Source organism: Crocuta crocuta, unplaced genomic scaffold (genome assembly GCF_008692635.1).
Source record: "Crocuta crocuta isolate KB4526 unplaced genomic scaffold, BGI_CrCroc_1.0 scaffold56, whole genome shotgun sequence".
In the NCBI taxonomy this organism is placed as follows: Eukaryota; Metazoa; Chordata; class Mammalia; order Carnivora; family Hyaenidae; genus Crocuta; species Crocuta crocuta.
This window is the reverse complement of record NW_027531334.1, coordinates 4,576,280-4,591,442: the sequence shown is the minus strand read 5'-3', so window position 1 is coordinate 4,591,442 and position 15,163 is coordinate 4,576,280. Positions and strand designations below refer to the sequence as shown.

Below are 15,163 nucleotides of genomic sequence, written 5' to 3'. Positions count from 1 at the left end.
TAAGTGTGGATCTTATCTGTCAATATTTGTTTGGTTAAAAATTAAAACTGAGTAATTTAAAAATGCTTTAGTTCCTTCAAAAATAGTTATTACAGGGGTATCTGGGTGGCTTAGTCAGTTAAGTGTCCAACTTTGGCTCAGGTCATGATCTTGTGGTTTGTGAGTTCGAGCTCTGTACTGGGCTCTGTGCTGACAGCTCGGAGCCTGGAGCCTGCTTCAGATTCTTTGTCTCCCTCTCTCTCTTCCCCTTCCCTGTTCATGCTCTGTCTCTTTCTCTCTCTCAAAAATCAATAAACATTAAAAAAAATTAAAGTCATTACATGTCAACAAGTATTTTTATGAAAAAGTAGTATTTTTAAAATTTATTTGAGAGAGAGAGAGTAAGAGAGCTGACCTGAGCTGAAAATCAACAGTCAGATGTTTAACTCCTTGAGTCCCCCTAGACACCCCCAAAAATAAGTATTTTCTGTGAAAAAATTAGTGATACAAGTGGTATAGTTCTTTATTTTTACAAATGTCTTTAACTTCTATCTTAATAACAACTGGATTTTCATACCTGCTTCTGCATTTAATCTGCTGAGTATCATATGTAGCCTCTGGAATATCCACTGTATACTCTACATTCTATACTATTCTACATTTTCTACATTCTGTACATTCATCCTATACTATAGAGTGAAAAAGATAACATTATAGAATGAATGTGAACATAGTTTCGATGGAAAAGTCTTGGAGGTTCTCAAGGGTCATACTTTGAGTACTTTTGGCTCATTCCATCTGTTCTTTCCCACATCTTCTATCTTTTTAAGCCTCTCAACATCATCTTTTATTCTCACACAAAATCCTTTCTTTTTTAAAGAGCAAACATAAGAAGTCACAACTTTCACCACCATACCCACGGATCTGTAAAGGTAGACTCTGCCAGCTACAACTGATACACAACGGATGTCTAGTAATGTCCCTCAGAGTCCTCAGAGTCCTGTCCAGCATTCNAAAAAAAATTTTTAAAAAAAAAAAAAAAAAAAAAAAAAAAAAAATTTTGCTTTTCAGTCATTTCAGTCAGCATAGATACACGCTATATCTCTCATTTAAAAAAGACTCCCTGATGTATAATCTCTCTTGAGCTATTATCCCTTTGTCTGTCTTTATAGTAAAAATCAAGAGTTCTCTATATACTAAATGTTCTCCAATTTCTCTTCTATTCTCATTTTTATATAAAACAGCATCATTAGGTATAAGTGACCTATAATAATTGCATCTACTTAAGGTGTACAATTTGGTAAGTTTTAACAAAGGTTTATGCCTGTTAAACCGTCACTACAGTGAAGATAGTGAAATGTTATCCATTGCTGTGAAAGGTTTCCTTGTGTCATCTATAAATCATCCATCTCATCTCTTCCTGTCCCCCTCCCCTAAGTAAGCACCTATCTGCTTTCTGTCACTGTAGTTTGCGTTTTCTACAGTTTTATATAAATTGAATTATACTTTATTTTTTCTATCAACATAATTATTTTGAAATTTATCCATGTTGCATGTATCAGTTTATTTCCTTTTATTGTGAGTATTTGGTTATATAAATATTTCTTTTTAAAATTTTTAATAGGGGCGCCTGAGTGGCTTAGTTGGTTAAGTGTCTGACTTCGGCTCAGGTCATAATTTCATGGTTTGTGAGTATAAGTCCCATGTTGGGCTCTGTGCTGACAGTTAAGTGCCTGGATCCTGCATCAGATTCTGTCTCCCTTCCCCCCCCGCCCCTCCCCCATTCACACTCTGTCTCTCTCAAAAATGAATAAATGTTAAAAATAAATTTTAACGTATTATTTAGTTTTGGGGGAGAGAGAGAGAATGAGTGAATGAGTGTGGGGGTGGGGCAGAGAGAGAGAGGGAGAAAGAGAAACCCAAGCAGGCTCCACTCTGTCATCACAGAGCCTATTGTGGGGCTTGAACCCATGCACCATGAGATTATGACCTGAGCTGAAATAAAGAGTTGGGTGCTTGACGTACTGAGCCACCCAGGTACCCCAGGACTTTACTTTTATAGAGCAGTTTTAGTTCACAGCAAAATTGAATGCATTGTACATAAAGTTCCCATATGTACTCTGGTCACCCTTCCCCTTGGTACCCCCCACCAGCTTCTATCAGAGTGATACATTTGTTAAAATTGATGAACCTACATTGACATTTCATCATCATCACCCAAAGGCCATAGTTTTCATTAGGGTTCACTCTTGGTATTGTACATTCCATGGTTATGACAAATGTATTGCAGAGTAGTTTCACTGCCCTAAAAATTCTCTATTACATCTGTTCATTTCCCCTCCTCTCCCAACTCCTGATCTTTTCTCCATAATTAGCCTTTTCCAAAATATCATATAATTGGAATCATTCAGTATGTGGCTTTTACAGATTGGCTTTTTTAACCTAACAATATACATTTGAGGTAACTCCATGTCTTTTTATGGCTTATACCTCATTTCTTTTTAGCACTCTATTGTTTGAATGTACCAAAGTTTATTCACCTACTGAAGGGCACTGGTTGCTTTGACAAGTTTTTGGCAGTTCTGAATAAAACCGCCATAAAATCCACGCATAGCTTTCTGTGTAGACGTAAGTTTTCTACTTGTTTGGGTAAATACAGTGGAACACAATTGCTGGTTTATAACGTAAGGGTATAGCTAGTGTTGTAAGAAATTGCCAAACTGTCTTCTACAGTGGCTGTACCAGTTTTCATTTCTACCAGTAATGAATGGTAGTTCCTGTTGCTCCATATCTTTGTGAGCATTTAGTATTGTCAGTGTTTGGATTTTAGCCATTCCAATGGGTGTGCAGTGGTGTCTAATTGTTTTAATTTGCAAGTCTTTAATGACATATTGAGCATCTTTCCATATGCTTCTTTGCCATCTGTATATCTACTTTGGTAAGATGTCAAGGTCTTTGCCCCATTTTTCATTTGGGTTGTTTTTTTCATATTGTTGAGTTTTAAATGTTCTTTGTGTATTTTGGATATTGGCCCTTTTTTATACATGTCTTTTACTTTCTCCCAGTCTGTGGCTTGTCTTCTCCTCTTGGTAGTGTCTTTTGCAGAGCAGAAATTTTAATTTTCATCATGTCTAGCTTGTCCATTATTTCTTGGATCATGTCTTTGGTGTTGTTTCTAAAAAGTCATCACCATCCCCAACGTAATCTAGATTTCTTCCTGTATTATCTTCTAGAAAATTTTATAGTTTTGCATTTTACATTTAGGTTTGTGATCCATTTTGAGTTAATTTTTGTGAAGGGTATAAAGTTGGTCTAGATTCTTATTTTTGTATGTGGATGTGCAGTTCCAGCACCATTTGTTGAAAATACTGCCTTTGTTAATTTGTCAGGATTTATTGATTATAGTTGTATGAATTTATTTCTGAAGTCTCTGTTGTATTGATCTACTTGTCTATTTTTTCACCAGTGCCACACTGTCTTGGTCAGCGTTGCTTTATACTAAGTCTTGCAGTCATGTGGTGTTAGTCCTGTGACTCTGTTCTTCTTTTTCAATATTTTGTTGGCTATTCTGGGTCTTTTGTTTCTCCGTATACCTGTTAGGATCAGTTTGTTAATAACCACAAAATAGCTTGCTGGGATTATGTTGAATCTATAGATAATGTTGGGAAGAACTGACATCGTGACAACATTGAGTCTTTCTATCCATGAATGTGGACTATGTTTACATTTATTCAGTTCTTCTTTGATATCTTTGATTAGTTTTGTAGTTTTCCTCAGATAGATCTTGCACATATTTTGTTAAGATTTATACTCAAATATTTCATCTTTGGAGTGCTAATGTAAATGATACTGTGTTTTTAATGTGAAATTTTACTTTTCCTTGCTGGCATATAGGAAAGCGATTGTATCCTGCAGCTTTGATGTAACTACTTATTAGTTGGAAGATTTTTTGGTCAGTTATTTCTGATTTTCTACATCACAAAATCATATCTGAACAAAGCTTTATTTCTTCTTTTCCAATCAGTATACATTTTATTTCCTTTTCTTCTTACATTAGCTAGAATTTCTAGTATAATGCTATAAAGGTACAACAGAGGAGGCATCCTTGCCTTGTTCCTGATCTTACTGGGAAAGCTTCTAGTTTCTCACCCTAAATATGATGTTAGCTGTAGGTTTTTAAAAAATAATTGTTCTTTATCAAGTTGAAGACGGTCCCCTCTGTTCCTAGTTGTGCGTATTTCTTTTTATTGCTGAATAGTGTGTGTATATGTGTATTAGTATATACATATGTTAGTACATACATATGAATTAATATATACATATATGTAATAGTATAGTGTGTATGATTATGCCACAATTTGTTTATTCATTCTCTTCTTGGTGGATGTTTGAGTTGGTTCCAGTTTTTGGATCTTATAACTAAAGTTGCTGTGAACATTTGTTTACAAGTCTTTGTATAGACACGTCGTTTCTTATCTAGTGAGTGTAGACATAGAGGTGAAATGGGTAGATGATACGGTGTTTGTTTAAGAAACTGCTGGTGTCTTCCATTGTGGTTGTACCATTTTGCAGTTCAGCCTGCAGTGAAGGAGGATTCCAGGTCCTCCACATTCTCAGTCTTTTTAATTTTAGTCACTCTAATATCTGGGTAGTGATATCTTATTGTGGTCTTAATATGCATTTCCCTAATGATGTTGAGCACTTATTCATAATGCTATTTGGTGATGTCTCTTCAGAACTTTTCCTCATGTTTTTAGTTGGCTTGTTTTATTTTCTTTTTATGAAAATTACAGAAGTCTTTATAAGTGTTTTGAATTCACGTTCTTTATCAGATAGAAATCCTTTATCAAGTAATGTTTTGCAAAGTTTTTCTCCATTAAGTGGCTTGTCTTAAGAGTATATTTTGACGAATAGATAATTTTTGATGAAATTCACTAATTGTGCTTTTGGTAACAAAGCTAAGAAATACTTGCCAATCTAAAGTCACAAAAATTTACATTTGCATGTCCACGTGAATTTCAAGGAAAAGAGCTTGTCAATTTTTATAAAAATCTGATTGTATTTTAATTGGGATTGTGTTTAATCTGTAGCTCAACTTAGAAAGAATTAATATTAGGAATATTAAGTCTTCTATGAGAAGAGTTTACTTTCCATTTGTTTAGGTCTTTAATTTCTCTTAGCAAATTTCATAGTTTTAACTGGGTTTTTCATAACTTCTGTCAGGTATGTCCCCATTTCATTTTTTTTCTTTTGATGTGAAACAGCAGTGTTTTAAATCCCTCCCCACCTCCAATTTTTTCAATGCTAATACATGAAAATAAAATTGACTTTTGTATATTGATCTTAGGTGCTATGTAAGGACTACTGTCTCTGCTAAATGCCCTTGTTACAGTAGCTTTCTTATAGAAAATACATCAGATTTTCCACACAGATGATTGTTTTCTGGAAATACATTTTTACTTTATTCTTTCCTAATCTAGATGCCTTTTGTTTCTTTTTCTTGCTTGATTGTACAGTTTTGGATAGATGTCAGGGAGATTGCTTAGCTATTAGATTCTCTTTCCCCGTGTTGAGGCCTTTGGGTTCACTCCAGGTGGTAAACTGAGGTCAGTTATTGGTCTTAGCTTGTATGTTTACTCTCAGGATCAATATTCTTTGTTGATCATTGCCTTGAAATGGTTGTTTCAAGCAAGAGGGTAAATCCTTTTACTTCTCCTTGGCTATAAGCAGAAGTCTCTGCTATTATAAATCTATTCCAGTCGGCTTTTATCCTCCGCAGTCACTAAGACAGTTGACTAAATTCATTGGTCCTTGTTTGTCCAGTTGGCAGTAATTGGAATAGCTGATCACTCTCCCTTTCTAGGTACTTGGTTTACTTATGGTGCAAGATTTTTCTGGGTGCTTTTTCTTCTTCCCCGACTACACTTTGACATCATCTTTTTTGAATTCTACTCAACTTCCAAACCCTTAAATGTTTGAATGCACCATGGGTGCTTGGTCTTTATGTTGTTAATACTCTGTATTTGATTTCATTCAGTCTCATGACTTTATATACCTTTTATATGTTGATTAGTCTAAATTTATATCTTCAGTTTATCACTTTCTCCAAAACAGCATAAGCTTATACATCCAGTTACTTACTCAGCATTTCCATTTGGTTGTGAAATAAGCAAGTCTCAAACTGCATTCCTGAACTCTTCTCTACCTCAGACCCTTAAAAATGCTCCACTTGATGGTCTCATTTTGGTAAATGGCAATTCTATGATTTCACTTGCTCAGGCCAAAAACTATGGAATAATTTTGGCCTTTCTATTTTCTTAGGCCCAGTGTTTTGTTCCACCAGGAATCCTTTTTGTTTTTCTTTCACAATATAGTGTATCCAGAATTGTGCTTAACACTGCTTAACATTACCACTTTGATTAATTATCCTGACTCAAATCCCATCTTCTCTCTTGCATCTACAACAAGTGTTGGTGGTACCCAAAAGTAATCCCTGTTACTTTCCTTTATTTTCCTCCTTCTTTCCTACTATATGATACCTTATCTTAATTCCTTTTCTCTAATTAGAATTTAAACTTCATAAATACAGGGACATCTTCAGTACTTAAAACAGTGCCTGGCACAAAAGTATATTCCTAATTCATACTGATAAATGAATGTCCTGGGTTTTCTTCATTATTTTTAGTATGTGATTCAGTTTCTCCCTTAGGATATAGGACCTCCTGTGATCCCAGAGTTCTCCTTTCTAGTTAAGTCATGACAAGAAGATAGAGATTCTTCCATATTCTAATAGTATTTGAATTTGCAGTTATTCATAGTTTTTACATTCTATTAATTCACTTGACTTCATTCTTCTATGCTTATTTCTGTTTTGAGTGTTGTTTGGGGATTTTATAGAAAAGAATTTTCTGTTAAATTTTCAAAGCTGATGTGACATATCCATTTATTAGTTTAAAACAATTGAGATTAATTATTGAATGTGCTAGTGATAAATCGGATTCATCTAAACTTTTAAGTATGCTGAAATTGTTGAAAATACCTCTGTTAGTTTCTTGAAAATGTGTACTTACTTCAGATGTTGCTTTAAAAAATTATTCTAAATTCTGAGAAGTCTGAAAAGATCCATACCTCTTTGGAAGTATTGTTTGTAATCGGACATAGAGTACAGTAAACACTTGATTTGGAGAATATTTGCATATACCTATTTTGTAGATGATAAATAACACTTAGAAGATCCTGGGACCTAAAATGTACAAGATACCTGCCATTTCCATAGGTTGAGAAACGAGATGTGGTAAAAAATTGTATCAAAGTATCAAAAAAGATAGTACTGGGGCACCTGGGTGGCTCAGTCGATAGACAACTGACTGGATTTCTGCTCCGGTCATGATCTCTGGTTTGAGCCCTGCATCGGGCTCTGCACTGACAGAGGGATTCTCTCTTTTCTTTCCCCCTCTCTCTGTTCTTCCCCCCCACTTGTTCTCTCTCTCTCTCACTCAGAATAAATAAACTTAATTAAAAACATTTTTAAAAAACATAGTATTAAGGATAGATTTGTGATGACTTCTGTTACTTTTTGGCTCATTGTTGGGAGTGGGAGAAGTAGGAAAGTGAATAGTGGTCACTTTATACTTCCTCTCAGATACTTTAATATGGTCTCTAATATGAACATGAAGTCACTTTTTGTTTTTAACTAACCCATAGAAGTTATAGGACATGAATCATTATATTTTCTTTTTCTGTCACACACTTTTTAAAAAAATATTTCCAAATGATTTTTATCCTCATCACGCTCTAAATCCTGACAGACTATTCAAATATACATGAAAAATACAAACAGTTTTATTTTCATGATTCTAGTGTTTTCATGGGAGCTAAGGAAAACACTTTTCTCTCTTTTTCTCTCTGAAAGGATAATAAATTCAATTTAATTAATTAGTCATTGGTACAAATGTATTTTGCTTTTCTTTGGCCTCTGGAGTGTGCAGTAATGAGGAACACCTTATGACAATGTCAGGTAGGCTCTTGCCAGATATGAAAGGTTCAGTTCTTTGCTGTTCCTTAGCCTCTTTTATATTCTAGACTTACATCACTCTTAATGAAGAACTTTATTAAAAAACTTCAAATAATTTGGGTCTTTAGAAATAAACATTTACGTTTCTTGTGGCACCTGGGTGGCTCAGTCGGTTGAGCATCCAACTTCGGCTGGGGTCATGATCTCACAGTTCCATGGGTTCGAGCCCCGCATTGGGCTCTGTGCTGACAGCTGGCTTAGAGCCTGGAGCCTGCTTTGGATTCTGTGTCTCCCTCTCTCTCTGACCCTCCCCTGCTCACGCTGTCTCTCTCTCTCTCTTAGAAATAAATAAAACATTAATAATAAAAAAAGAAATAAACATTTACATTTCTTGAGGACACACTTCTGTTCTCTTGTCAAACTCTACTTCATGTGGGAAAGTTGGGGGAGGAGGTAGGCTTAATGTTTGGGAGACCTTGCGAAGTGAGGCATTCGAACAGTGACTTTGGTATGAGAACTACAGTGAAGAATCTGTTTCTGTACAGTTTTAAGTTTCCATGGAGGAAGATCTTACTTAGAAGTGGTTTTTAACTTTTGGGTTTAGTCTAGGATTGGAAATATATTAGATACTTGTTTGCAGGCAACAGAAACTTAACTCTGGCTAACTCAAACACAAAAAAGGACATATATCATTAGGAGCTTATGGAATCTACGGAGGAGCTAAATTACCAATACTTGAAAGGTAGTATAAAGCCTTGTTCAGAGGTTTAAGAGTTGAAACAACAGAAAACTGTGCCAGAGTTTACTTTTGTAGCAAGCAAAAACTAAGAATAATTTTGCAGAAAAATTGGAAAATAAAAATTGCTCATTATCTCCTAGGTATTAAAACAAAAGATGAAAAAGAAAAACCTGATAGTAATATTAATATTTATGAGTAAAATTAAACACTTTTTATGGGCACCTGGAGTCTCAGTGGTTAAGCAAGGCCCTCTTTTTCTAGTTTTAGTAGCAAGGCCCTCTTGATGATGGCTACTGATTTAAGAAAAATCTACTTTATTATTAAGAATCCTTTCGTCGATAGATTTTTTTTAAAAATCAGATAATGAACGTTAAATTTTATTGAATGCCTTTTCAGCATCAAATGAGGAAGTCACTGTGAGCTTTCAGTGTTATAAATAGTTTAAAAATATCCTTAGAGGGGCACCTGGGTGGCTCAGTCGATTAACCTATGACTTCAGCTCAGGTCATGATCTCACAGTTCAAGAGTTGGTGCTCCACATCAGGCTCTGTGCTGACAGTGCTTGGAGCCTGTTTCAGATTCTGTGTCTCCCTCTCTTTCTGTTCCTCCCCTATTTGTGCTCTTTTTCTCTCTCTCTCAAAAATAAATAAACATTAAAAAAATTTTTAAAAAATATCCTTACATTCTTGGAATATCCTACTTAGTCATTGTATCTTTTTTTTTTTACAATATAAACTGGGTATTATTTCATAATATATGAAATTTTTAATATTCATAAATTGATCATTTATATATTTTCTGGTTTACTGCTAGGCTTGTGGTAGCCTGCTAAAATACATTACAATGCTTACATAATTTATATGTCTTGGCTTAATTTTAAAAGCTTAGAAATTATACTTGAAAGGTGATAGAGCACAATAAATTTGGGGGACTTGATACTTTTGGAGGGGAGTGGCTAAATAAAACCTTTTTCTTCCATAGCTGTTAAGTATAGTCACTGTGAATTGTCAGTCCTTTTTTGTAATACGTTCCTTCAGTTGTCTCCTGGGTGACACAGTTTGCTCTCTTATTTCTTATTATTTGTTTTTATTCATGTATGGTTTGGATGGTACAGTTTGTCTCTTTACTTACTTTTTACTTATTTGTGGTTTTATTTCCCCTAAAAGGGCTCATAGAAATAATATTTTGTAAAGTTTTTGTTGTTGTTTAGAATTGTTTGAACATGTTTAAAACACATTTTTGTGGTTATGTTTTAGGTGATACCTCTATATTTTTAGATTCATTTAAAAATATTAGACATAACTCTAAATTTCAAAGTTACTATTTATATAGTATATTGTTTATACAGTTTCCATGTTTGAGTGTTTATATTGGTTTATTTCTGAATTTGAATATTTATTTGGTCAGGAGACATGTGAGTTATAAGCTCTCCAAGGGCTTGTATATATGTTGTAATATACTTGTCAATGAGCAGTGTCTTGCTTGAGTTTAGTTTCATAAATATTAGTCTTATATCTATTAAAATAATTTAGATTTCACCCATTGCTTTCAGGAAGGGGGTCAGTATTATAAGGGAAAAGTTTGTTGTCATTTTATTTTAACTTTTGGTTGTGGCATTTTTTTTCATTCATGAAATGGAAAAAATTGATTTCATATTTATAGAAGTGTTGTTTTAATGAATGTTTTTTGGCAGTTGGTGTATCTGAAGTGAAGGTTTTTATAGATATTTTTGATAGAGGGACCCTCTAGAGGAAGATTCTTTGGTATTATATTTGGTTCAACAGATCCTGCATGTATGAGTTATCTATTGCTAACTAACAAATAATCCTAAAACTTAGTAACTCTAAAACAGTGTGCACTATTATGTCTCTGTGTGTCACGACCTTATGCATGGTTCAGCCGGCTTCTTTGCGTAAGAGACTTTCACTAGGCTGCAGTCAAGGTGTCAGAGCTGGGATCTCCTCGGAAGGCTTGCCTGGGAACTGATCTTCCAAGCTTATTCTTGGCCCAATCTATTGCTTTTTCCTTTCATGCAACAATATTGGCAGGTATTTGATTTATTTGAGAGTCACCCTGTGGTTTTAACATTCAGCCCTGGGAACATCTACCTCTTTTGAGTCCTTCCTCTTATTTTCTCAAAATGTGTGTGTGTGTGTGTGTGTGTGTGTGTGTTACACCTGTGAGGACCTGTAGAAGGGAGAGTGGGAGGGAGAGAGGGAAACAGGAAGGGCTGGGGGGAGAATGATCAGATGTTAGTATAAGTTTTTTCCATTTTGAGAACTGTTTTTTCCCCCCCATAGGTGCCTTAGCTGGACCAATTATTGTGGAGCCACATGTCACAGCAGTATGGGGAAAGAATGTTTCATTGAAGTGTTTAATTGAAGTAAATGAAACTATAACACAGATTTCATGGGAGAAGATCCATGGCAAAAGTTCACAGACTGTTGCAGTTCATCATCCTCAGTATGGATTCTCTGTTCAAGGAGAGTATCAGGGAAGAGTCTTGTTTAAAAACTATTCACTTAATGATGCTACAATTACTCTGCATAACATAGGATTCTCGGATTCTGGAAAATACATATGCAAAGCTGTTACATTCCCACTTGGAAATGCTCAGTCCTCTACAACTGTAACTGTATTAGGTAGGTATGCTTGAATTATATATTTTGGTGATAGTGGCAAGAATTATAATAAAAATATTTTCAAGATTTTTAAATAATTGAAAATATATATATATATTTAGATGTGAAATAATTCAAATATGATTTTCCAAGTTCTGTCTTAAAATTCTATGATTCTAGCCTCTCTCAATTTAAACAAAATTTTGTCTGTATCTGCCCTAACCAGTTATGTGATACCATGTGGTTCTTAGCTATTTTCCTTTCTTCATGAAAGATTATTTTTTATGTATAATACTGAGTGCTGAGTGTTTTTGACATTTTCAATATTCTCAAATTTTCAAACTTTACTATTTTTAAATAAGCTTTTCCATTTATTTAAATGACTTGTCTTAGAGCCCATTGATACACTTCATGTTTATTTCTGAAATCAAATTATATTTCTGCTACTGTGGATTTCATAGCTGTTTGACTCTTGGGCTGTTGCTTGTAATGAACAATCTTCTGCCTTTTTCTGATAACTGTTAGAATTTATGGTGGAATTTAAAATGAGCTTCTTAGCCACTTAGAGTGAAAGGTACACCAGTTTGGAAATACTGGTTTATACTTTTGGAGTAATAGAATAAGGATTAGAGAGTAATAGCAACCTGAGCCATTTCCACCCAAAATAGTACTCCTTTAACAGGCAGTCTTTGCCTGGTGGGAACTTGGTCAGACTGGCTGATAGCACCCATCCACAGTCCTCCTTCACTTTTCCTTCCCAATGTTAAACTCTCATAAAAAGCTGTTTGTACCCCTCACTTGGTCTCAGTGCCTGCTTTCAGAGAAACAAAAAAGTACACAGCCCCTAGTATTTAAAGGCATAATTTCAGGGTCTCTGAAATGCAGGAAAGCAGATTTGTCCCAACTATGGTAGGTATTTTTTCATGTTGAGAGATACTGTTTAAAAATAGAAATAAAACTAAATTCTTGAGGGCTTTATATGTTTGTGGTATGCCCTAATAGCTATGGGGATATCTAACTCATATTAATGAAATTGATACTTTTGAGAAATGTTTTGTTTAGAAGACAAGGCATAAATAGCTGAAAAATCAAGTGCACGCCTTCAGGGTAAAAAAAGGTCACAACAAAAGTAATAGTTAATGTGTGGAAGAGGGAGCTCCTGTGAATAAATTTTTTTTTGTTTTAAATTTTAGTAATTCCCTCTAAATTAATACAGTATTCAATGATTTTAAACTCAGGACTGTCATGGTTTTACCCATGCCTGTATCTCCAGCTTCTTCTCTTCCATCCCTTGCTCCGCTTTTCCTAACAACCCACATTTAATAATCATGATAAACTATTTGCAGTTCTGGTAATACCTGTTTGTTTTACATGTGTTTTTCTTTCTGGTTGGATTGCCTTCTTTTTCTTCCTGGCTCTCTCCTACATTCTTGTAGTTGACTGCTGTTCGTCAGACCATATCCTTTTAGAAGCCATTGTTGAAATATATAACCCCTTGTAAATTGATGTTTTTCTTTTTTGGCTCCTTTGCCATTGTATCTTGAGCTTATATTTTACAGCAGTTACCATATTGTTTATTATGTGTTTTCTCCATTAGAAACACTTGGTGGACTGAAACTATGTACTTTGAAATTTAACTTTATCTCTCCAAAGCCTACAAGGGTTCCTAGTATATAGCAGTCATGCCCATTTAAATGTTATTTAAGTAAGGTCTAAGAATGGATTGGTGAGCTTTTTAGTCTACGGATGTGGGGTAGAAAAAAAATAGTTGAGTCAGTCCTTGAACTTTGGGTAGGTTTTGGGTAAGAAGAAGGAGAATTAAGTATAGGGAGAATAAGTGAGCCAGTGTAGGGAGGCAAAAAACCACATCTGAGCAGAGTTTTGTAGCATCAGCATTGTTGACATTTTGTGCTGAAATTGTTGTAGTGAGCTGTCCTGTCCATTATAGACTGTTTGGCAGCATCCATGACCTCTACCCACCACCAGATGGCTAGTAGCAGTCCTTCAGTTATGACAACTAAGAATGTCTCTAGACATTGCTAGGTGTCCTCTGGGAGAGGAGAGGAGAGATCGCTTACTGTTGAGAACCCTTATTAGTGGAACCATTGACTAATTTGTTTGCTTACAAGATTTATATAAAGCCCAAGAATTAAAGGCTAGAGAGTTGAGTAGGACTGCATTAAAGTAACTTGAAGTTTAGGATGGGGAATTTGAGCTTGTATTAACAGAAATGCCAACTTAGTATAAGGTACTGTGCTTCTTGCCTCCCGTTTTCTACTCTCAGACTCTTGCTGTATAAAGTGTGGTTCATGAACCAGCAGCATTGGTATCACTTGGGAGTTTGTTAGAAATGCAGCATTTCAGGCCCCTCCCAGACTTAATGAATGGTAAGTCTCCATTTTAGCACGATAGCCAAATGATTCATATTCAGAGTAAAGTTTGAGAAGCACAGCTTTCACTTTGCTTACAAAAATACTTAAGTCATAGTAGACTTGATATAGGGAGTAATGTGATAAAAGTTGTGATTTATGAAGATCAGTCTGGCGTTTTTGATGGATTGAAATGAAGAAGTCCTAAAATCACAATCCCTCAGCCTTGAGGATATGAAGACTTGAAATTAATTTTCTAATTTCCGCCACTTGAGGAAAGAAGGGAACTGTTATAGAGGAATAGTTGTCAGGACTTTGTAACTGATTGGATACAAGAAGCAAGGGAGCTTTGAGCATAACAGGTTTTGAACCCTGGTAATTGAATAAGTTATGTTACTATTAATTCCAATGGGCGTGTCTGAATGAAAACCAGGTGTTGAGGTTGGGAGGCTAAGATAATGAGTTCAAGCATTTGTTTTATTGAGTTTGAGGATATATAGGCAAAAAAAATCCCAGGCAGGTATTTAGAAACTGTGGAGTTTCTGGATAATAGTATGTAACATATAAAAGTTTTTAATTAAGGGAGATGCAAAAAGTAACTGAAGGCCCAGGACCCAGTATTTATTACTGCAGAGGTAGGAAGAAACAAATGAAGAGTTCAAAAAGAGCTTTGAGAAAAACTCGAGCAAAGTAATACTACTTACATGATGAGAAGATAAAATTTTTAAGATTACTTTAGCAGCTTTTTACCACAGGGAGAATTAAGCCCTATAGCACATGATTTGAATAACCATTTTTTTCAGTTTTCCTAAGGATGGTCCACAGCTAGTATCATTCTAAATGCATAGCCCAGAAGGTAATTCATTACTTACAACTGATACCTTAAGGCATTAGTACTTAGTTCTTTGGGAACTGAATGTGAAGAACTACGCCAAAATATCAAATTCTATAAAGTTAGTCAAAGAAAATAGGCATACAGAAATATTGAGCCTTTAGTTTACATGGTGACCTTAGAGTTTCAGTGCAGTGTTAGTGATAAAAACTAAATTAAGGGAATGTGATACAACAAAAAATCTTTGGAAAAATTTAACGACAATGCCCCATGGTAGAACAGTTGTTACATAGTTGATTACTTCTCTAAATGGGATAGTATATAGTTGTTAGAATTATGATTAAGAGAAATGTTGCTGCTTGAGGGGGGGGAAGCCAAAAAAAAAATGGGTATGCCATAATTATATCCATATAGAAACTAGAAAAAGAAGAAAAGTGGAAGAAGGTGAAAATGACTGCATTAGGATATTGTAGTTGTGGGTAATTTTTCTTTCTCCTGTTTTTCCAGTTTTTAGAGATACTGCTTTTGCTGTAAAAAAATTCCATTGTTGAGCATGATGGAATGACAGAACTGGATTTACCCTCTTCTAAGAACAAGAAACCAGGCAAA

At 34.9% G+C, this 15,163-nt stretch overlaps 1 protein-coding gene across 1 annotated transcript in view; it reads left to right on the top strand.

Annotated features, from left to right (window-relative positions):
* Positions 1–15,163, top strand: part of NECTIN3 (nectin cell adhesion molecule 3) — a 123,910-nt gene that overhangs the window by 29,474 nt on the left and 79,273 nt on the right. Inside the window, exon 5 of the mRNA XM_077771866.1 lies at positions 11,033–11,374. Within this exon, the coding sequence (XP_077627992.1) occupies positions 11,033–11,374 (342 nt within the window). The remainder of the gene's footprint in view (positions 1–11,032; positions 11,375–15,163) is intronic.